Source organism: Uloborus diversus, chromosome 1 (assembly GCF_026930045.1).
Source record: "Uloborus diversus isolate 005 chromosome 1, Udiv.v.3.1, whole genome shotgun sequence".
Classification (NCBI taxonomy): Eukaryota; Metazoa; Arthropoda; class Arachnida; order Araneae; family Uloboridae; genus Uloborus; species Uloborus diversus.
In genome coordinates, this window is record NC_072731.1 from 19,779,117 (window position 1) to 19,804,038 (window position 24,922).

The 24,922-nt window shown below is 33.7% G+C and overlaps 1 protein-coding gene across 1 annotated transcript; it reads left to right on the top strand.

Moving 5' to 3' along the window:
- The first annotated feature begins 1,937 nt into the window (after positions 1 to 1,937).
- LOC129234468 (39S ribosomal protein L54, mitochondrial-like) lies at positions 1,938 to 23,000 on the top strand. The gene is made up of 2 exons (XM_054868469.1): positions 1,938 to 2,183; positions 22,524 to 23,000. The coding sequence occupies exons 1-2, from the start codon at positions 2,081 to 2,083 to the stop codon at positions 22,952 to 22,954; spliced, it is 534 nt and encodes a 177-aa protein (XP_054724444.1). The 5' UTR covers positions 1,938 to 2,080; the 3' UTR covers positions 22,955 to 23,000.
- Positions 23,001 to 24,922: the final 1,922 nt, after the last annotated feature.

Sequence of the window (24,922 nt, forward strand, 5' to 3'; positions counted from 1 at the left end):
ATTACTTCACCTTTCTATCCTGCATTTACATTTGTTCCATCGCTTCCAATAGCCGATAAGTGGAGCAAGCTCATATTATACTTTTTAGCAAAGCCTATAAACCTTGCGAAATTTTATTTTGTGCTTTCACCAGCTGTTAGCGATATATGACCGATGTACTTGCTACTTGGTTCTTCTATCAGTGCTACATGTGGCGTCAGATGCTAATTTTTGATGGCCAGATGTCTTTTGAAGGGTGTCATTTTTGCGACCGTCAATTTGGTCAGTTTAAAGGACTTCAGAGGATTTGCATTTCTTTAACATTTAAGGGCTCTATTTGCCAAAAATATCTAAAATAGTAGTAAATTAATCTTAGGAATAATAAGAGCAGTTGAGCGTCGTTTATTAACCAGAAAATAAAAATTGGAACCGCAGATTAAAAAATTAGCATCTTGTATAACTATTTTTTTTTTGAGTGTATCAGTGTGTACATTTTTTAAAATTAGCCAACAGATGTCGCATAATATTGATTGAATTTTCAATGTATATCCTAAGTAACGCATTACGTAACAGTTCGTTCAGTATTAGTACTTATTTCGAAACTGCTTTTTAAACGATTGTTGTACAAAATGTTTTTTTTTTTTTTTCATTTTCTCCCTGTTTCAGTCTTAAAGTGGTGCAGCTAAATATTCTACGAAATGTGTAAAAGTCTTTGAGGGTAACAACCTATTCACTGACTGATACTTCTTCTGTTTGCTGAAACTAGTTTCAAATTAATTCATTTTTTGGAACCACGCCCCCCCCCCCGTTTTCTTTATTTTTTTGAAAAAAAAGTGCATTTTTGCCCCCTCCTTTTTTTTTTAATTTTTCAAGGCTAAATAGGGCTGGTTAAATATTAAACACACTTAGCGAAATTTTTTGAGGGTGATAACAGACCCATATAGCAACTTTTCCTCACTATCCAAAAACAGATTTCCAAAAAAAAGTTTTTTCTGCCCACCCTAATGGGCAGACCCTTGAGGTGCACATATTTATTGGTACATGTCACATAAGGCTAAGTTCGGAAACACCTCACCGGTCGTATCGCACAATTGGTCAGGTTGCGGTAATGACATCACTGGAATTTTTCTGGTGGCTCAGTGGAACTGCTGTATTTCCGAACGCTAGTGGTTACATCGCAGTTCAGCTGCAGACGGACGCTCTCATAGACGCTCCAACCACAGAGCGTGTAAAATTTGATACACGATCGGATTGGCCGGTACCATACCACGTGATCTCGCAAACCACGCCGAGACCGCGGTAAGAGCGGTTGCAACCGGATCGACCGCAAGCGTTTCCGAACGCTGGTCGGTGGCACCTGGCACCGAAAACCAGCTGATTGCGTCTCCGAAAGCTTACGATGGCACCGGTGCGATCGCGGCGAGTTTCTGAACTTACCCTTGAAGGCCAATCTCTGATAGAAAGGCAATTTACCCCTGTCATACCATGACGGGCTATTTTCTAGTTTTTTAGGAACATCATATAAATAATCAAGTCATCTGGTAGTTTTTCTCTTTTTGGTAGTATAGTTTACAACTGATCAGGAGGGGGAGGTCTTGAAACAGAATGTACGTGTTTTTAGCTTTAGCAACTCCGACTATAATAAGTCTTTATTTTTCACATAGGTTGCGTTCGACGAGCACGACCGAGAGCGACCGGTTAGTTAATCACGTGACAACTAATGATCACGTGCTCCAATCAACCAATCAACAGCTTAAAATGGTAACCGGTGAGATAACCGATAGATGATAGAATACTGCGGTTTGTACCGGTTACTTACCGGTAGACCGGTGAGGTTCGTCAAACACAACCGTAGGGACTATTAACTCCAAGGACAGGCTTGTATACGAAGCCGGTCCTCCTGAGATCTCTTTCTCTTTCCTTCTTTGAAAAGAAAAAAAGACTTTACAACTCAACTTAAGTAGTCCTTGTTTTGTTTTGATAAATTTTGATTTTTGATTTTTTTCTTCTTCCACAATCATGCCGAAATGCTAGAATAGGAGAATAAATCAGGACGAAAGTGTGAAACAAATGCATCCTGATTCATGAGCAATTTGAAAAGATGTCATTTTTATCGTGTATTAATAACTTGCAACATGTAGCAAATGTTTTACGCTATTCATCTTGTTGGATTGCAGAGAGACAGTATGCGAAAACGATTTTGGGTAAGGATTGAAATCTTGATCTAAAATACTTTCCACTGTTAAAATTTTTTCTGCATATGTCCAAAAGATGATGAATTGCACAATTTTTATGTATTTATCTTTTAAATATGTTTTGCTACGATGTGACGGCACGAAGCGGTGTTTGCTGAATACCGAAGCTCCGGCCCTGCACAAATCGAGTTTTTCGCATTGAACGCGCAGCAAAATGTTAATAATATATTCTATATGTTTCAATATTCTTATTTTCATCTAAAAATTCTACATTAATTGTGCATCTTTTTAAATTAATTGCACCAAGTGGGATAGAAATATTCCCAAAAATTCAGAGACATTGTATTATTATTAAAAAATTGTATGATAAGTGGTCGAAAGAAGTGAGGTTAGTTCACCTTGTGTGTAAAGCATTGTTATAACATCTTCCAATGGAGTGACGTAAAACGACGTTAATCGAAACAGGACACACATCACTTTGATTTTTACAAATTTAAACATACTAATTCAAATTAAGTGTAAATGTAACAGTTGTAAAGTTCTGATTAAGTGTCTTATGTAACTTCTATAAACTAGTCTGTAACCGTGTTACACTAAAGATATTAACTCAAGTACAAGTAAAAAAGTTTTGAAATAATTCATACACTTATTGTACTTTGTCTTAAATACTTTTTATGTCTAGCATATCTCCAGTCAGGAGCAGACTGGCTGACTTTGGCTCAGTCAGCAAAAGAATATTTTGGCCCACTTCTGTAACTTAAAAAAGTTCAATTAAACTTGATTCTTCCGAGGTCGAGAAAAGACAATCAATTACTACTAGTTCCTATTTTCCTTTATGTTTCTAAATCAGGTTTTAAAGTCTTAAAAAGAAAATTGTGAAACGTAAACAGTAGGGTAACTACAGGGTCTGGCACCTCTGGTGAACTTTAGAAATTGGCGACCCCCCCCCCCTCACAAGGTCGCCTCGATGAGCGACCTTGCGAGGGGGGGAGGTCGCTTCAATGGGCCATTGAGGGGTATCGCCTCGATAGGCGATATGTTAAATCTAAAATACATTTGAAATAAGGAGTAAAAAATATACATTCTGCATTAAAATTACAAGCAAAGTAACACATTTATATGTATACTTTTTTCTTCACAAATTGATGTGCATTAAACCAAAGATAATCACATGAAATACACCGCCAGCTCAGTCATTTCCAGCCGAGGACTGCAGTTAAAGCACGTTATTAGCACTCATCAGTCCGGCATAAGAAAGTGACTGAGCTGGAGATGGGAAACCTCTTAAGGAAGCCAAGAGTGTGAAACAAACTGGTAGCTAATATAGAACTAGCAGACCAGACAAGTGACCGAAGCAATGGCTACTGGGCGATAATTTACTGAATACAAAGATAATCATTTTAATTTATTGGGAGTGGGGCATTGGTAGCTAGTTCCAAAAAGCAGAGTTTGTGACGGTTTGGTAGGTAAATTATTACTGACGACTTAGCTTTTGGCATTAAAAGTAGAAGTAGAACGACAAATTACGTAATATATTTTTGTTTAGTAATTATTATTCATTACAAATTCATTCATCATTCATTACAAATATGGGGTGATGGGGTGCCTATCCCCTAAGTGCTATGCCACATCTCCTCAAATCCTTTGAAACACTAAATAACGATGCAAAGTCTTTCTAAAACCAGGGTTGGCTTTTTGCCGGCAGAAACTGGTTTTTGCCCTGCCGGTGGCAGAAACTGGTTATAACCAGTAAAAACCGGCAGAAACTGGTAGAAACTGGCAAAAACTAGAAAACGTTTCTAATAGCTCTAGTAATTACTTAATGACAGGCAATTAAGTAAAATAAAATACATAACTCAGTGCGTCATTGCAAAAACTTAATATAATAGTTATTTAATAATTAGTGTAAAAATATGTTAAATAACAAGACTGACATTTCTAAAGCAAAGTAAAATTTATTGTAGTTGAAATTGCTATGTGTTAGAAATTTTACCCTTGTAATGTTGTGAGTAACAAATTTTTCAGTTTATTTATAATTATTTGGTTTGCATTTAATATAAAGTGATATATCAAATATTTAAATAAATATATTTTTTTTTATTTCATTAAATTCTAAAATTCAGAAACTTGTCATTTTACACTTAATATAACTGAATAAAGCTATTCTCAAAGAACAAAGAGCTCTCCCCCCCCCCCCCATTTTGATTTCTATGGAAAGCTAATAATCCAATTATATAAGTACTAACACAGTCTTCAACTTTGCTGTATGTAAGAATGTAAGAAACAATATAATTGGTTAGATTTACTGACTCATAAATGTAAAGAGTTTCATTGGTTGAAACTAGGGGTGCAACATGGATGTCGATGTTTTGGAAACATCGATTTTTTTGTTAAAACATCGATGTTTTTAACATTGATGTTTTACTTTCAATGTTTTTGGACTATCAATGTTTTGGTTTCGATGTTTTTTCGATGCTGATGTTTTTGCATTTTAATTGAAAATTATCATAAAATTTTGCTCCAATCTTCTTGCTAGGTAATTAAGTTTACTTATGGAGTTGCCAAAAAAAAAATCATTTTTTGCACTCGTTTTATAAGAACAATTTTTCTGCGTAGAGGATGATTTTTGGGAAGATCACTACAAGATAGTAAAAGATTAACTAGAGAGCAAAAAAGAGATCAAAGCTATTGGAGGAACCTGACACTGGTAGTCTGGTGCCAGAACTTGCAGTCTATTTCAAGGCTCCAGTTCTTAAACTAAAGGAAAATCCTATACGCATTTGATAGTGATGGAAACTTCTGTTCCATCGAAAGAGATGTTTCTCAGACTGGTGGGATAGTCTGCGAAAAGAGAAATGCCCTTCTGGGGGGGACGAAGTAAGGAAACTTCTTTTTCTCCAAACTGTCAACACCAATATTCGGGCTTACTTATTAATTTCCTCCAACAAGTCGTCCGTCTATTACCTTAAATTTGTGTTTAATTATTAACTAACAGTACAACACATATTTCTTACTCTTAAAAATTATTGTTAGAGTTAATTTTGTATTTTTAAAATAATAAGCACAACTTTTTCTCATCATTCAACTGACGGTAAGTGCATGATGCATTTTTTCTTAGATTCTTTTTTGATGTAAATTTACTTTTAGTTTAATTCAGTTTGAAAATATTTCCTTATTACTATAACTAGATTGTATTAACCGGTGCTTGTCTTATTATCAATTTTTGCCCAACTATAATACCAAGCTGTTGCGAAATTATTCTTATTAAATTATATTCATGATTTGAGGTTCAGTATTTTCAATATATTCGTCGGATACGTATTCTTTTGTATTGCTTAAATTAGTGTAGTATATTCAAAAATGTATGTTATACATTGATAAAAAGATCGATGTTTTAATTTCTAACATTGATGTTTTGATGGGATTGAAAGAATCTTCTCAAATTTCTCCTTTGTGCACAACAAATTAAGAAATTGTTTAGGTTTAGAAACAGCGTCAAAACTTGTATTTTGTTACAGGCTGCTGCAGTGTGAAAACAATGTAAAATTTGATTTTGAATGGTGATAATGTTGTAAATAAATTGTATTTGGGTTAATATTTAATTATTTTTCTTATACATTTTCTATTGTATGTCAGGAATTGCATTTATGTCATTTTTTGAGTTTCTGCCAGTTTCTGCCATAAATGTGGCAGAAAGGGGTTTTTGCCATGCCGGTTTTAACCGGTTTCTACCAGTGGTTTTTACCGCCTTGGCAGAAACCTGCCAACCCTGTCTAAAACACTCCTTCTAAAAAATTCAATGGTGCAATCTGAGCTGTATCTCTCCCCTTCATGATGGGGCACCCATGAATATAGCTACGTAAAACGGAAACTTACGAAAATTTGATGCAAAAAAAAATGACATCTTTGTTTCTAATGTATATAAAAGCTGGTATTAAGTTAGTTCAAGTTTAACCAAAAAAAAAAAAAAACTCTTGAAAAGAATCATTGGATGATTTGTGATCGAAGTTTAATTTTGATGAAATTTATTTCGAAAAATGCACTTTCTATTTATAATCTACTAATTATTTAATTGTATTCTTAGTTTGAACAATGAATAACTAATTCAGTTTTAATTGATTGTCTTTCATCTTGTGGGGTAACATTTTACATGAAAAATACTATTTAGGTTTTTAACATTTCCATTTTCTGAAATTTTTTGGGGTATTGTGGTATTAATGTCTAATAAGTATTAGAAACATATTTATTGCTTGTGTTTTAATTTGTATTATCTATAGCCCTTTCATTGTTCTGTTCAGTAATGGTAAATTCCATGAAAATGTGACATAGACGTCATTTTTTAAATTTAAACTAAATCAACTGTTTTTTGTTTAGAAAACAAGTTAAATTTTAAGAAAATAACAAAATATGATAAAATAATTGTATAAATGATTATTTAGAACTAATTACTTCAAAACTTACTTAGAAACTGAAAATCTGTCCTTTTAAGCTCTGGTTTCATGTTTCTTGATGCATATAAATACCATACAGATGTTTTTAATAAGCATATATTTATTTGAAAGATTGGTTCATTGTATTTTTAAAAATGTCTCTAAGTTTTAACAGGAAACCGTTTAATTATTTTGCCATCCCCCTCCCCCCGAACTTGGTATCCGTCTTCTGTCACAGAATTTTTTTTTTAGGCAAACCTGTTTGATAAAAATCAATAACACTTTATTTTATCTTTCTAAATAACAAAAGAAACAATTCATAAAAAATTTGAAGAATAAATTTAGGATTTGAGTGAAATATAGAACGGTAAAATTTGTCACGCCTGTTACAATAAGTTTTTCAAGCAACTTTGCCTGAATACTTTGCTTTTAAAGTTATTATTATTATTTAGCTTTGTATTGGTAGTAGAGAGAGAACATTTTTTACTACTAAATTAAATACAAAAGCTTTTGAGAATACATGTGATGCAGTAGATCCTACGTGTGACTACAGCCATGTTACCATTAGTATTGGGACAGCACCCTAACTGGGCCATTTTGACCAAGTTCTTTTAACTGCTTGTACACTTGCTTTACTAATAAGAAGCTAGATTATGTTGCACCATAAATGAATAGATATATGGGCAAAGTTGAATTAGTTTTCAAATTTCGACAAAATATGATTTTTACAAATGGAAATAGTTTTGATTACCTACGTCATAGGTTCCCAACCGGTGGTTCGCGAACCCCCAGGGGTTCGCGAGGTGCAGGAAGGGGGTTCGCGAAAATTTCGGTGCAATGGCGGATTTTTCCTAGTTTGGTAAAAAAATTATAAAATATTTAATTTGCACACATAGTTACTAAATTTTTTTTTTAATTTGAAAACGCGCCAGACTCTTGTATTAAGCTCAAAAAAAAAAAAAAAAAAAAAAAAAATCTTTCAGCGGTTTTATAATCTTGGTTAAAAAGAAATTTTCTCATTTTTTTTCGATAGACAACAAAAAGAGATATCCTTCCTTCTTTATTGCGAGGCGCAATGCAGAAACGTTGTATTAAGCTGTGGCGGGGATCACGATGACCTTAAAAAGGCGCCATCGCGTGGAGTCAATCAAACAATATACATAATATACATATGTCGAAAAAAATAAAGAATTCTCAAACAATGCATCATAGGGGTATTATTTCTAATCTGGTTGAAATATAACTCGGGAATTTCCGTCGAATTCAGTCATCGAATAGCAGACATGACAGCAAAAGGCTTCAAACTTAAAATTTATTACTGGATTTTACCCATCTGTTCGTTTTCAAAAATGTATTATAACATCAGCATGCTCATAGTTCTGGGGAAATAGTTGTTAACAGACGTATTTAGAGATACTTTAGAGATGCTTGAAAACAAGTGATTTTGTTTGTAATTGGTTTTGCTACGTGAACTTGCTACTCTGTTTGTGAAGTTATAATCGTGTTGGTAATTTTTATGATTTAATAACTTTCTGCTGTTATGGATCGATGGTTGAAAACTGGTAGTTTGGTTGAGCGACAAATGGACAAGCAGTCAATCGATCAACCCTCAACATCAGCAGTAACTTTCGAATCAACACAGGATATTGAAATAGATAGCTGTAATGAACTGCCGCCTCCCCCGACTAAACAGAAAAGTGAACTAGGGGAGAAAAAAGGAAAAAAGCGAAAATATGACAGTGACTATTTACAAATGGGCTTTTATTTTACTGGAGAAGAGTCTGAACCTAGACCGCTTTGTCTTCTCCGCAACGAAGTTCTAGCGAAGAGCAGTTTGAAACCGTCACTTCTGAGAAGACACCTCGAAACAAAGCATCCGACACACAAGGACAAACCTATCGAATATTTTAAAAGAAAATTGGAATATAATAAAAAGTGTAGCGTCTCTACGTTCCTGTTAGAATCCAACGAAGATAGTAAAATGGCCCTTGAAGCTTCATATCGAGTCAGTTATAGAATTGCAAGATCTGGACAGCCACATACAATTGCAGAAAATTTAATTGGACCGTGTGCTAAAGATATTGTTAAGTGTATGCTGGGAAAAAAGTCAGCAAAAAAAAATTGACCTGGTTCCGCTATCAAACAACACAGTATCACGCAGAATTACTGATTTGGCAAGTAATGTGGAGAAAGAACTTGTGAATAGAATAAAAGAGAATAATTTTGCGATCCAGCTTGATGAGTCGACTGATGTAGCAAACGCTGCAATATTACTTGTCTATGTTAGGTATATTTTTAACGATACAATTAAAGAAGATGTACTATTTGCAAAACCTTTGAAAACCAACACAACTGGAGAAGCAATTTTCGAACTGGTCAACAGTTATTTTGAAGAAAATGGAATAGATTGGTCTTTGTGTGTGGGTGTGTGCACGGATGGTGCAAAATCAATGACAGGAAAATTTGTTGGCTTTGTGGCGCGAGTAAAGAAGATCAACGAGAAAATTGAATGGACTCATTGCTGCATTCATAGACAAGCATTAGCATGTAAGCGTATTCCCGCAGAATTATCCGCTACTTTGAATGATGCGGTAAAAATTGTAAATTTCATAAAATCACGTGCCACAAACTGCCGTCTATTTCACGCGCTTTGTGAGGAATTGAGAAGCCTTCATGTTACTTTACTTCTTCACACAGAAGTTAGATGGCTTTCCCGTGGCAAAATTTTGACACGCTTATTTGAATTGAAGTCAGAAGTCCAAGCATTTTTTGTTGATCATCCATTTCACTTGTCCACTTGCATATTCGATCCTCTTTGGATGCAAAGACTTGCATATTTAGCTGACATCTTTTCAAAATTAAATGAATTAAATCTATCCTTGCAAGGTGCAGTTGTTAATATTTTCGTTGTATATGATAAAATTGAAGCTATGGTAAAAAACATGAATTTCTGGATCCAATGCCTGGAAATGGGTGAGTTTTCTTGTTTCACTTCTCTTAGTAGTTTTTTATCAGAAAACTCAATGAAACTTGATGAAAGCGTTAAAAGAAATGTATGTGAACATCTGCAACATCTTGAACTAACTTTTGACGAGTATTTTCCTAATAGGCGTAACGTCCCTCTCTCAAACAACTGGATACGCAATCCTTTTGAAGGAAATCCATGCTTAGAGAACACCTTGACATTACCTGAAAAGGAAATGTTCATCGAGTTATCCTGTGATAATTCATTGAAAACTACCTTTAAAGAGCTCTCGTTAATTGACTTCTGGCTCAGTGTAAGAAATGACTATACCGTTTTGTCCAAAAAAGCAATTCGAATTTTATTACCATTTTGTACAACATATCTGTGCGAGAAAGGATTTTCCTCCTATACTTATCTCAAAGATAAATACCGAAGCAGATTGAATGCAGAGCCTGATTTAAGACTCAAACTGTCAGACATTGAACCAAACTTTCAGTTTCTTTGTTCCGTCAAACAGCCACAAATATCGCATTAAGGGTTTTTTCCCCAATTTAAAGTATGCTTAAAAAAATAGTTGGTTTATAAAACTTCTTGTTTATAATTTTTCTTGTAGATGTAGTTTTAACTTTTTATTAATGTTTGCACTTAATGATATTTTACAATTATATTTTTGTTTATTGCAATCAAATGCTGCAAAAAATGGAAAGCAAACATGCTGTTTTTTTATTGTTTCTTACATGTTACTAATTTCAACATCAGGGGGTTCGCGAACTTTTTTGCCTGTTCCAAGGGGTTCGCAAAGAGAAAAAGGTTGGGAACCGCTGACCTACGTTGACTGAGCAGCATTTTGAATTGAATTTTTGTTACACTTTTTGGCTATGTACTAGTGCATTATTTGTGCACATTCATCCTCATTTAAATATTCTAATTCAGCTTCATTTATTTATTTATATATTTAAAAAATCGCAAATACACTCCAAACTTGGGACACAATTCTAATTTTTGGTATGGTTATATATCCTTTAGAGTCTAAAAAGTCTACTCTCCTCAATACTTGTGGTGGTGACAAAAACTATCTCTTGAAACATTTCACAATATGCAATGTAGCAAATGTACAATACGATGATATTTTTCGTGAAATAATAATCAGAATTTGGGCAGAACGGATAAATAAAATTAATGCTTAGTACCAGGGGCATTCCAAGGTATTTTTGACATTTATGTAGAGTCCGTAACGTGACCTTTTTTGCCATAACTTTTTAATTTACCGTTTCATTTGCAAATAATTTTAATTTGAGCTGGTGTGTTGGTAGGAAAAGATCAAAATAAAATAAGATGCTAATCAAACAGTAAATTAAAAAGTTATGGCAAAAAAGGTCACGTTACGGACTCTACATAAATGTCAAAAATACCTTGGAATGCCCCACCAACTAAAAAAAATGACGTGTTTAAATTAAACCTGAAGATCATATTGTCTGGTATGAGAGGCAACAAATATTAGCGGAATTGTAACTGCTCCTTCACTTGTCAATTCCAAGGTCCCCCCCCCCCCCCCCAGTTTTGATTTTTTTTTTCGTTTAGTTTGCCTCTCATATGACGCAATACATCACTGTTTGATCAATGTAATCCCTAGGTTGTAGTGAAAAATAAAGAGAGTGATATTTAAAGAATAATAAATAGTTAAGTTTATATAAAAATGCACAAGCATCATGTCTGTCACAAAACCTTGTCATGTCTGTGACGCTGAGAAATATATTGAATATTATTTTACTCATTAGAAATTTCTTAATTTTTTTCTTTCTGCTTCACCATCCAAGTCCAACCTTGATTCCCAAAAAAATTTAGACTTGACACCATTGACTATCACCATTTGCAAACCAATAAAGAGCAAATGGTGATAACATGTGGTCACTCAAAATCTTTGTCGCAATTTTGTCATGTCTGTTACAGCAGGTTTTAACCCAATAAATTGTAAATATTTTTTATTGAGTCAAAATTTTAGTGTTTATTACAACTGAGGTCAGTATTCACATCACCCCATGGCAAGTTTTTCCTAATCAATTAATATTTACTACTTGAAAATATAAAAAAAAAAGTTATCTTATGTCATGTCTGTCACAAATAGAATTCACCTATTATTTAAAAAATGCAAGGATGACGCGTTCACGCGTTTGATGCACTGATGTTATAACTTGTTTTTTCTGAGGGAGAGGGTGCCAGGAAACTTTCGCAAAGATCAGAAAATTGAGAAAAATGACATTTTTAGACCCTTGTAAACCAAAAGGGGATGGAATTAAAAATAAAATTTCTTGGCCAATTGAATATTCCTTTCAAGTACTATACATGTTATATATATTGTTTTGTGTATTTGGTTTTTAAAAAAGATACAGGTCTTTGAAATTGAGAAATTTTTTTAAGTTAATTCACACTCTAAAACATAAATAAAACGTGTGAAAACTTTATTGCACTTTCTTAAACTACGTATTGTGTGCTCTATGTAATATATTATACTGGAAAAAGATATTTTAAGTATAAAAAAAACTTATTTTAATTTGATAACTTAGAAATATTTGGACATAAATGAGTAGTTCATACATGATTGACAGCTTAAGTAGTTAATTTATATATTATCTACACACACAAATTTTCAATATATACAAACATACGCTCTGTACATAAACTTATGTAACTTGCCTAAACACGTGCAAAAGCAATATCTACATAGTTGAAAGCAAAAAAAAAGGTGCGTTTTTCATTTCTTGCTTCAGTGTAGTTTTAAGAAAATGAACTCACACAGTAGTACTATAGTTCTGGTGGTGACACAGCATGTGGCGTACTGAAATACTTTACTCAAATACACAACAAAAATAGAAAGAACTTTCTTAATTTATGTAATCACAAAACGGATGTCAACTTGAGAGCTGAATGGCATTTCTATGCAATATCACACCGTAATGGACATTGTAACAGAATCAGAAGAGCCGTAAAAAGAATTGATACTACTAAGACTAGCTTTCAAAGAACTACTAGAAGTCACATTTTAATTCCTACAGAAATGTATACCTTCTGCATTTTTGCTATTAAACATTGCATGAATCCTTGTGAGCATTCAGTATATTAAACTAGCTGAAAAAATGCTGCAAGAAGTGTTTGACTCTGCAAATGAAATTGCCAATACAGCATTTAATCACTGCTTTATACCACCGTATTTAAATATTATTGTCCCCTAGCAATAGGTACGAAGAATAGTGTGTTACTAAAAAGACTATCAAAAGAAAATGCCCATTATTGTCAAAAAAGTTATTACATAGCTTGTGTTGATCACTAAATTTAGAACCCCTGTCATTGTCTTGCTCCTAGCACAATTTCAAAGTATCAAATTATGAATGTGCCTTGGTAAAGCATTCCAAAACGCCATATACTTGAGTCACCACTACAACTTACTAGGTGACTACTAGGTGAATTTATTTTTTCAAAACTACACTCAAACAAGAAATAAAAAACGCACTTTTTAAAATTTAAATTTTGTATATATAATGTTTTGCATATGTTTAAGGCAATTTAGATACGTTAATGTACAGAGCATATGTTTGTGTGTATTGAAAATTTGTGTGTGTAGATAGTCTATAAATTAACTAATTAAGCTGTCAATCAAGTATGAACTAGTCATTCATATCCAAATATTTCTAAGTTATCAAATTAAAGTAGTTTTTTTTTTTAAATACTTAAAATATGTTTTTTCAGTATAATATATTATATAGGCCATTTAAGAAAGTGCAATGAAATCTTCACACTTTATATTTCTGTTTTAGTGCGTAAATTAACTATCAAAGTTGCTCAATTTCAAAAACCTGTATCTTTTTTACAAACAAAATACACAAAACAATATATATAACATGTATAGTACTTGACTGGAATATTCAATTGGCCAAGAAATTGTATTTTTAATTCCATCCCCTTTTGGTTTACAGGGGTCTAAAAATGACATTTTTTGTCATTTTTCTGATATTTTAGGGGCTGTAACCAATAAAGGGTAAGCAAACACACAGCAACAGATACATATTCTTATTACCATGGTTCCAGTGATTAGTTTTTGCCGTATTTCATTTTGTGTTTCCGTCCCCTACGCGAGTTATCTCCCTTTGAAATGATTAAAAATTTTACATTTGACCTTGAACTTTAACCTGTTGCCATTATTTTAATTATTAAGTTGCAGCCACGTAACTCAGCATGTAAGACTATCAGACTATCATCTTATGCACTTTAACATCAAAGGTAAAATTAACTGCCATAAATGTAATTCAAACAGATTTTGGCCAAAATGCAGAGGTCTAAAAGTCCCATTTTTGACTACGGAAATCACTTTTGATGACCTCTAAAAAATCAAGGGTTAAGGTTAGAGAAAAAATAAAAGTGGTTTTAAACATCATTCATATGCATCTTTTTGTGATATGAGTTTCAAAAAAATTAAAAATGGTCGAGCGCACTCATCCGTTGAATCGGTATGGAATGACCCATATTTTAATAATGAAGACTCCTAAAAATTGATGTTTATTGATTCTTCCACCATTCATACATGAGACTTCTTTTATTATATTGGGATCAAAAAAGTTCTTTGAAAAGTGAAAATTTGGCTCTTTTTTTTTTTTTTTAAATAAACAGAGTTACATGGTTTTTTTCTGTTTTCAAAATTTTAACATTTTTATTTCTTTTGCTCTGACTACATCGTCTATCGAGGATGCAAAAAGTGTGCAGGTATAAGCGCAATTTTATACCTACACTAAGTGTTCATGGAATTCTTTAGTTTTTTCTCTTGTCATTTAAATATTCTAATGTTTAGATATTTTTACACTATGCATCATCACTTCAATGTTTCACAATCTATCTCAATAAATCTTAAGTATTCAAGCAAATTAGGTAGTATATGGAGTTTCTTTAAAATATGCTTTTTGGACTATTTTGAAATGCAAAAGACTGAAAAATAATGATTACTCAGTTTGAAACGAAAGCACGACATTTAAGCATATAAAAATTTGAAGAATTTCCAAAATATGAACTAACAAAAACAAAGATCACTAAAAGAACCGTGCGCTTTATTTATTTAATTAAATAGTACACACACACACACACAAAAGAGCTCTCTACTAAGTTTTTTTTTTTTTTGAAATAAATTATAGCCTAAGTTGCTTCCTGATAATATAGCTATCTATGGTGAAAAATGGTTAAAATCCAACCACTAGTTTTGAAGATTACTCCGGACATCCTTACATACAGAAGTAGCCATTTATGTATATAGATGAGGATAAAAATCCTAAGAAAACAATAAAGTTCATGCTTGCTCCAGGGAAGCCTTGATTCAAAATTTTCATTATGATTACTATTAATATTGCTGTTGTAATGCAACGAGTTTTTGTAACAATGGGTTTTATATTTGATCATTTAATGGGGGAAATTACATGAAATTTACTGTTTTCCATCATAACTTTTTAAAACTAAGTTTTTTAGAAATAAACTAGAGGACCCGATAGACGTTGTTCTGTTCAAACTTTGTAAATTGAAAAGTTAAAAATTTTCAATAAATCATCAAGTGTTTAAACTGTTTTGTTGAAAAAAATTAGTAAAAAGGAAATGTTTTAAGCTGCTATCAGATTGCGTATATTTATTACAACTTGATTTATCTAATGCCCACTAAGCAGTTGTTTAATTAACTATTTCTTCTCCGGTACTTGACGGTTTGTTTCTTCTGTCATACTCAAAGGATAAAAGTGTCCTCAGATATTAAGTGTAAAAAACTAACTACACATCTAAAACAAACGGGAAATCCCGCTGCAACATCCCCCATATGAAAAAAGTAAAACAACAGAAAGGATATCGTTTAAAAACCTGATAAAGATAAAAACAATTCTCTGAATTAGCGAAAATCACTCATCCCTCCCCTCTCCCCTCCCAATGTACAATAAACATTCTTCAACTAAAATGACTAAAACCTCTTTAAAAAAGAAAAGCAGTTCTTCACAATTTGAAATATTTCGCCAATTAAACAAAAAATACAATGTATTACATTAACAGTAGCTTTAAAATGTAAACAAATGATCACACAACTCTGTTGTTTATAGCCAAAGTCGCCAAGCCACCACGTTACTGTAATTCAGCCGATCAGTGAGCGAAGCCAACTCCGACCGATTAGCAGTCCGATCTTTTGAACGAAAACTTTTAAAACTTCATATAATGCCTAGTTTGTTCTTTCCACCAATGATAAAGACCTTCCACTACACTGATCTTTTGTATACAAAACTAACCTGTCGTAGTTTATCTGGACGAAAATAAAATTTGTTTCGTCTTTAAATTTCATCATCTTTTCCTTTAATAGTGTACTGATTAGTTTGATGATCCTTAAAATATTCTTGCCATTGGTGCCAAAACTCAGATGGATTTCAGCCGAGAAACAAATGTTGCTAGGTACGGTACTTTCTGATCATTTGGTTAGGAAAACCTAAAGCACCAATCTGGTTACATGGTTCAACTACGACGACAGGACACACGTTTTGCATGAACCTTCCAGTACTTTACTTTAAAATACATCTCAGGACCTAAAATCGTTGCTTTCAGGAAAAATGTGAAGGCTTCACTCTCTCTCTCTCTCTACGTTTTATCTATTTTCAATTGACATATCACAGTAGGAAATTTCATTGCAAAAAGCAGAGCTGACTTTCTTATTGTCCTTTGGCAACGGGTTAAATATTTATTTAAGTTCTCGCTCAACAATAGGTTAAGGGGGTCCGGGACACAAAAATCCTCAAATTTTGCAATTTTTTTTTATAATTTGAAAAATTGCTCCGTTTTTTTCTGCTTAAGAGGACGTTTGAATCTTGTTTCTACCTTAAATAGAACGAAAGTTATAGTTATTTTTGTTGCATGCATCTAATGAATGTGTACATAACTTGAAAACTTTAAACGTGTTTTTCTCCATGATGCAATTTTTCCCGATTTCTTGCATTCAAACTCTTATACGTCAGGAACCAAAAGAGATAAAGTAATGAAACTTGGAGCATATCTTTTTCAAGCAATTTACTTTAATTTTTATTCGGCAAATTTGAAAAAAAACGTTTACTTCAAAAATTATGATTTTTTTAAAAAAAAGTATCTTTGAATTTTTCTAAATTTTTCTTCAAATAATTTTTATTTTTTATTGAATCAATATTTTTAAAATCGCCGAATAAAAATTAAAGCTTAGATATTTGTGCATACTTTTTGAAAAAAAATTGAAAATTGACCTACAATATTTTGAGTTATAGCAATTTAAAGCAACCCCATTTTTTTTGAAAAAAACTAATTAAATTTAAATAAAAAAATAATTTTTTTTCATATTTATGTTATGATTTTGCTTATTAAATAAATGATGAATCAGTTCAAAAAATTTCAAAACTCTAAAGTACATAATAAAAAAATTTTCAAAATGTGTCCCGGACCCCCTTAAAATAAATATTAATCATTTGGAAGATATCCATCCAATGTTTAAATTAATTAATTAATTATCAAAAACGTTTATGATTCGGTCCATCACGCTTCGAAACCATGCTTGCCACAACTTAATTGCGCACAAAAAATTTGATCAAAATCGGTCCAGCCGTTTAAAAGCCTTATGGTGACAAACGTCCGCACAGAAGATTTTTATATATTACTAGCCGCCTGCGGCGACCAGCTGGTCCGCCTTTTTACGCCATTCGCCTTTTTACGCCAGGGGTGCCGCCTTCGGCGGCTGCTTAAACAATTTAGCGACGACATTAATCAATGTTTTTCTCTATAAATCAGTATTATCATTCGTTTTTTTACGCCAGTGTTGCCGCCTTCGGCGGCTGCTTAAATAAATTTCGTGGCGGTGTCAATCAATCTATATCTATCTGTATCATTAATAATTTGAATAAAATATTTTCTAGATCTGTCTCCAGTTTCGTCGTTTGGAATATTTTTAAAGGAGGGGGAGGGGAGACAAACGACGTACTCTCCATGCAAATTTTGTCGAAAAATAACAAAAACACTTCCACTTTTATGTGAAAGCATTGTTTTTTCAAAGTCATGGTGTATGTGGGGGAGGGAGGGGGGCATGACACACAATGTGCAAGCAACCACCTTCGGCGGCTGTTTGGCTAACTTGTCATTTACCTTTTTACTTCAAGTTTGCCGCCTTCGGCGGTTGTTTAAATAAATTTGGCAGCAGTATTAATCAATCCATCTCTATCTTTTTTTTTGTGCCATTCACATTTTTATGCCAAGATTGGCGCCTTCGGCGGCTATCTACCTTTAATATCTATCTTTACATTTTCTTATCCATCTCTATTTATTTTGACCTCCTCACCCATTTCCTAATAAAAACAAAGAACACTCAAAAAACCGCTTTTTTATTTAAGTAGAGCAAAAAAAAAAAAAAAAAAAAAGCTCAAATTCCCCGTAGTGTGCAAAAAGTAGCGTTTAACAAAGATAAAAAAAAATCTCGCTGTTTTTATTGAATTAATGCGCACAACTATGAAAGGTAACGTAATATAGATACAGCGAAAGGTCCAGCTTGGGGGGGGGGGGTGGAAAAAGAAATAAATGCAATCCCTAAATAAAACAAAAAAAAAGGAAAGAAAAAAAGCAAGCGCTGCCGAAAAAACACGTGGTCATCACGTCAGAAAATGTAGAAGTAAGCTATATAGTAAAAAAAAAGATTAACATTGCTTGCGATTAAAAGTCCATCGTAAATATCGAATCGAAACCCAAGCAGTGACGTCACAGGCATAAAAAATTGAAGAACGCTTTTTTCGACTGATGCGTGAAAGGACATGATGTGTTCAGCATTAAAAAAATTGTAAAAAAAAAAACTATTGCGTATTTTTAAGAACTTTTTTCTTTTGAAGAGGGCGAAATCTTTTTACTATTACCAACTTAAATTTCAGAAATGAGGCTTTGATACTTCTCGCAGGATGATATTAGAAAAAAATAAAACCCAGAAAAACATGCAAATTAAAGGTTTTTTCAAAAATTCATAAAAAATACAAAAATTGCTCTATCTTCAAAGTTTTTTTGTTCATCATATTTAAAATTAAATTTCCGACACTATAGTACCAAAAATATTTGTCTGGCGCGATTGGTTCGGGGTCTGTGAGGTTAAAAGTACTAAAAAGTGCTTAAAATCACATAAAACATTAAATAACTTTTTTTCTAATCTAAATATCAAAAATCGAAGCCCGAGGTGCACAACTTCAGCTAAAACTACACCTGTATACCAAATTTTATCTTTCTAGGCCTTACCGTTTTCCCGGGATGCGCGCCACACACACACACACAAACGTCTTATTTTATTACTAGCCGCCTGCGGCGACCAGCTGGTCCGCCTTTTTGCGCCAGAGTTGCCGCCTTCGGCGGCTGATTAGACAATTTAGCGACGATATTAATCAATGTTTTTCGCTCTTTTCTCAATATTATCATTCGCCTTTTTACACCGATGTTGCCGCCTTCGGCGGCTGCTTAAAATAATTTCGTGGTGGTATCAATAAATCTATATCTATCTATATCATTAGTAGTTTGAATAAAATATTTTCTAGATGTATCTCCAGTTCCGTCGTTTGGAATATTTTTAAAGGAGGGGGAGACACAAACGACGTACTCTTCATGCAAATTTTGTCGAAAAATAACAAAAAGCACTTCCACTTTTATGTGAAAGCATTGTTTTTTCAAAGTCATGGCGTGGGGGGGGGGGGGGGGGGGCACTGACACCCCGTTGAAATTCCTTAAATGACGGGCATGCCTCTTTCTTGCTGTCCATCTACTATATCGACCTCTATATTTGTCTATCTATCAATCTATACGATCTGTGCATATCTACCTCCTGACAGTACAATCTTTTTTTATTTATATAAGTATTAATTCGAAAACAAATCATTTTTTGTCCACTCAACCTCTATCTATCTCTGTATCTACCTAACCTAACCGCCAATACGTAACAGAAAGGAAGATCATGCAAAAAATCGCGGGCTTTATTTATTTAATCAAAATAGCCCGCAAAAAAAAAAAAGGCTCTGTGTTCCCCGTAGTGTTTAAAAAGTAGCGCTTGCAAAAAAAAAAAAAAAAAGGTGAAGAAAAGGCAAACGATTTCAGTTGGATCACGTGATGAGGTAAGCTCGGAACTCAGCCGGCAAGCGAACAGCTCGCGTTGTGTTCTGCCATTAAAAAAATTGTTTAAAAAAAACTATTGCGTATTTTTAAAAACTTTTTTCTTTTGAAGGGGGCAGAATGTTTTTACTATTACCAACTAAAATTTTAGAATTGAGGGTTCAATACTTTTTGCAGGATGGGTTTCGAAAAAAATTAAACCCAGAAAAAAATGCAAAATAAAGGTTTTTTCAAAAATTTATAAAAAATACAAAAATTGCTCTATTTTCAAAATTTTTTCATTCATCATATTTAAAATTAAATTTCCTACACTCTAGTACAAAAAATATTTGTGTGGTGCGATTGGTTCGGGGTCTGTGAGGCAAAAAGTACTAAAAAGTGCAAAAAAACGCATAAAACATTAAATAACTTTTTTTCTAATTAAAATATCAAAAATCGAAGCCCGAGGTGCACATTTTCGGCAAAAACTGCATCTGTGTACCAAATTTCATCTTTCTAGGCCTTACCGTTTTCCCAGGATGCGCGCCACAAACACACACACAAACATCTTGTTTTATTATATGTATAGATATGTATAGATAAGATATAGTCTCTGTTGCTTCCTGATAATGTAGCTATCTGTGGTGAAAAAATGGTTAGAATCGGTCCAGTAGTTCTGAAGTTTACCGCAGATATACTTACATACAGAAATAGCCATTTATGTATATAGATTAGAGTTAATGGCAGACAAATCTATTAATTTTTCAAATAAAAAATAAAGTGAAAAATAACTACGGACTTAATTCAGCCTTTTAGAATAAAGAAAATAAAATTCTTCAACACTCAAAAGATAAATGTATATTTTGTATCCTTATCAAATAACTAGATTTTACTGGAAGAAAAAAGATAATTTAATTAATCTGAGACATTTTCTCTAAAAGAAATTTAAAGATCATTTTTTAATTGAACGATTTAGCATTACGAATGAATGTACTGTTGTGACATAAAATAACATTTAAAATTTTATCACACCTTCTGAACGAAGTTTCTATGGGAAAAAGGAATTTCAGCATATTTAGATAAATGCAGAAGGAAATTAAATGATGAACCTAATGTAAGACTGAAACTGTCAGACATGACATTTGAGCCAAACTTTATAGTACTTTGTTTCACAGCCCTCACATTAAGAATTTTTTCTAAGTGCGCTGAAACTCAAAAGATTATCATTGGGTTTGTTAAGCTGAGTTTGTTTTGTACTTCCACATTTTGCAATCATTATTTTTATTTCTCAAACTAAAAAACGTATCCCAAGTTTTACTGTGTGGTGGTGGTGGGGGGGGGGGGGGTGCTTATTACTTAGTGCACAAGGGGTTCCCCAAACCCGTACAGATTTCAAAGGGGTTCGCAAGACAAAAAAGATTGGGAAACGCTGATCTCGATAATAGTAGCTAAATAAAAAAAAATAGAGGGCACGGGACTTTTCAAAGATCACCTTTATCCCGGGGTCCAAACCACCTTATACCAAATTCCACAGCTATAGGTGCTAAGGTATTTCTCAGAATAGTTAAACGGTCGTTTTTTACGTTTGAAAAGTCGTATTGAAATTTGTAAGCTCTAGTAATATTTTACTCTTTAGCTCTGGGCTTGAATTGAGTTGAGCCTAGGCCTTTCGCTAAATTCGAAACCCTTATATCCGCTGTTTCAATTAGTTGAGAAAATTGGAACAAGCACAAGCTCAATCTGATGCAGAAAAAAAAAAAAAACTTTCAACTGATATAGGATGTTAAAGGGTGTGGGTAATTTTTCACCCCTTCAATCGCCATTTTATGTGAAATTTTAGCTTAAAAAGATAATTACTAAAAAAAAAGAAGAATTTGAAATTTAAATAATAAAACCCATGTGCAAACCCCCCGGCACTCGAAATAATTTTGTACCAAATTTCAAGGCTGTGGGTGCTATGGGGTAATATGGACGCAGGCCTGCCACAGATTTCCTTTCTCAACTTTTTTGACATAAAAAAGGAATAATCCTCACAGCTGATATTCACATGGCACTATTATGAATAATTAAATTTCAGGTCTTTAAAATTGCCATGCGAAAAACATAATAAAGAAATTCCCCCACCCTCCACTCATCACCTGCCTTGCACCTACTTTTTGTAGTAATTTCTGTTTTACTTTTAAAGGACAGAACGGTTACAGAAATACACAAATATGTATATGAACCCACTGCAAGCTCCCCTTAGTTCTCTTCAACATTTATAGAGCTGGGCCTATCGCTGCTTAATTTTAGGGTAGTGGTTTTTAATGTGGAAAAACTAGGCAGGAAGTAGAAAAAATGTTCCTTTCTAATGAGGCGTATTGAATACTCATCATTTGCTGATCTGGATCCCCCATCTACTCTTTGCCACCACTATTGGTGGATATCCGTAACCACTTAAGAAATTTAGTTACCAGTTTCCCACCAGATGGAAGCAGCTGAGCTTTTGCGAAGTGAAATTACACTAGGAATTTATGTTATCCTAGAGTACGCAGGCGAAATAGATACTCAGTTGATCCTTAATACCACAAATATGATACCATTGCACCATAATCGTAAGACATGGAAGCTAAAAAATTTCTGCGTCTTGAACACCCGCCGACTGTGGCCGACTTTGAATCCGCAATCTTGGCATAATACGTCAATGCTTAACCGCTATGCCAGTGACAAAAATATAACTAAGGAAAGAATAAACATTAAGTTTGAATACCAAGAATGCTGTCGCTCGAAAGTTTAAAAGAGGAGAGCATTTCTTTATTTATGGTTATTTTGTTTGTTTTACAGGGGCCCTAACTGGCAAAGCAAAAATTCTCGGGGTTGGCTTTGACAAGAAAAAGCGTCTTCCGGTTGAGACAGATCCAGATAAACTCGTCAATTACTGTTGTGGAAGCAACATTTACAAAGAAGGAGAAGACGCGAAGTTGAAAGATGACAGCGAATACCCGGACTGGCTGTGGACCTTGAGACTAGGACCTCCTCCACCCCTTCACGAGTACGACCCCAATACGAAAGAATACTGGGAGCGATATTTTTTCCTTCAACGAATCAGAAAGAAGCGACTCCAGAGGGCTAAAATCAAGACAAAGCTGTTCGTCAATCAAGAAAACAGATTGTTCAAGCTGAGGCAGTTACGATTCAGGGCCTTAGCGCATCACTACGATGCTGGGTATGATGTGCCTCCTAAATTTGATAAAGCAGGATGGAGAATAATTTAGTTGAAGTGTTGTTTGTGATAAATAAAAAATTTAGTTTACCTTGTCACTGTGCGTTATTTTTTCATCAAATTTATCAGACACTAGGAATGAAATGTTAACTTTTATACAGTCGAATCTCACTAAAACGAACTCCAAAGGATCTCTAAAATCAATTCGATATAACCGTCGTTCTTCTTATCCGATTCACAATGAACAACAAACAGGACGGGAATCGCAAATGCAAATCGACTTGGCAGTAATTCGTTTTAGGCGCGTTCGAATCAACAAGGTTTGACTTTACTGTGAATGTGAATGCAAATTACATAAGAATACTCTTATAACTAGTTGTGCGACATCGATGAAAAAGCATCGATGATCAAAATTAATACATTGATCTGAAACATCGAACTTTTTAATGTATACTCCTGCATAGAAAGAATCGGCAAAGAAAACAACTAAGGAACTGAGTTTTTTTTTTTTTCATTTTTTCCATCTTTTCTTTGCCTCATTACATTTTGTCAACATGAAATTTGCCGCCCTAAGCGGTGGGCCTGGCCCTTAGCTAGACCACGGCCTATTTAGTAATCAGACCCTGTCTATAATGCTGAAACTTAAGTATGAACTGGAACTAAATCAGCTCTTATTATTTTACTACTGTAAAAATATTCACACTTTCAATCTTTCAAATACTGGTCATAACTACTTGAAAAAGTTATTTTAATCTTTGAAAAAAAATTCCTATTTTGTGAACGAACCATGCTTCTACACGGTTTCGGTCTAACATTAACACACTAAGCAAAACTGCTTGAACCATACGGCAACGGTTTCAGTCAATAACACGATGAGATAATTTCGTAACTTTTTGCACAATACTATTTCCAGAGGAGGAAACAACATGGAATGTTTTGATTACATTTAAAAACTGGATTACCTTATGATGATGGAAACAAATAACGAATTACGTATTGTTGTAAATTTTTTAAGCACAGCCTCGTATTGTCAGTCTACGTGATGTCTGCCCCTCAGGGATTAATTTTGCCAAAAGTCTCGCCGCAAGAATGACCATATAAAACATGATCGGGCGGCAGATTCTTCTTCGTTAGTTTTTACTCCATTGGTGCCTAGATACGGTATCTTGAGGGGGGGGGGATGCCGTTAAGTTGCACGAGAGTATTTTTTCTCTCCCATGCAAACTCATAAAGCAAGGTACTGTGTAAAAGGAGAAATAGTTTTTTCTTTTACTTTTTTTGCTAGAACTTCGTGCATGAAATGAAAACAAAACTTTAATAAGCATCGACTAAAAAATTTGACTTGAATGGCTCCTGTTTTCGGAGAAAAAAGGGTGTTAACCCTTTTATGGGTGCTGGTTAGCCCCAGAACATCGTAAAGGAGTAGAAAAAATGCTTGCCACAAAAGCAGTGCTAATCAAAAACTTACCAGACACAGAAAAATAAAACTAAACTCGGCTGATTTACTGTCCGCTAACGAGGAGGGAGTGAAACACATTATACGCCCATCTCGAGGGCCTGGGGATTCATAAACTGTCCGCTATCTGGGAGTGTCCATTTAGGGGATGTTTGACTATAACGTACGATTGTGTTTTAGTGGTTGCCTAAATTTGGGTAAAAATTATCGGGAGAGTCTATTTTAGACCTCCTTCCCAACTTAAAATATAGTTTACAGCAGGGGAGGCATTTCAGCATTTCATTTGGGGGGTCGAGTTTCTTAAATATGTATTACCACAGTGAGGTAACAAACACACATTAGCTAACAGGAAGTGGTCATAAAATCGGTTTAATATGAATAAAAATTAGTGCTTAGAAGCAATTAAAAACTTGATTCATTTTCTAATAAGTTATCATACAAAACATCTCGATACTGAAGTTTTTATACATTTTGGAAAAGTTTTAATGCATGTTTTTTGGAATTCAGAAGAGCAGGGAATCGTCTTACTATCAGTGCCCAGTGTCGTGCTGTTTTGCCAGCACA

What these genes read in the sequence shown, in the direction of transcription:
- LOC129234468 (XM_054868469.1), top strand. Translation starts at nt 2,081, where the DNA reads ATGTCATTTTTATCGTGTATTAATAACTTGCAACATGTAGCAAATGTT. An exon ending in GTATGCGAAAACGATTTTGG is followed by an intron (nt 2,184 to 22,523) that starts GTAAGGATTGAA and finishes TTTGTTTTACAG; the next exon opens with GGGCCCTAACTGGCAAAGCA.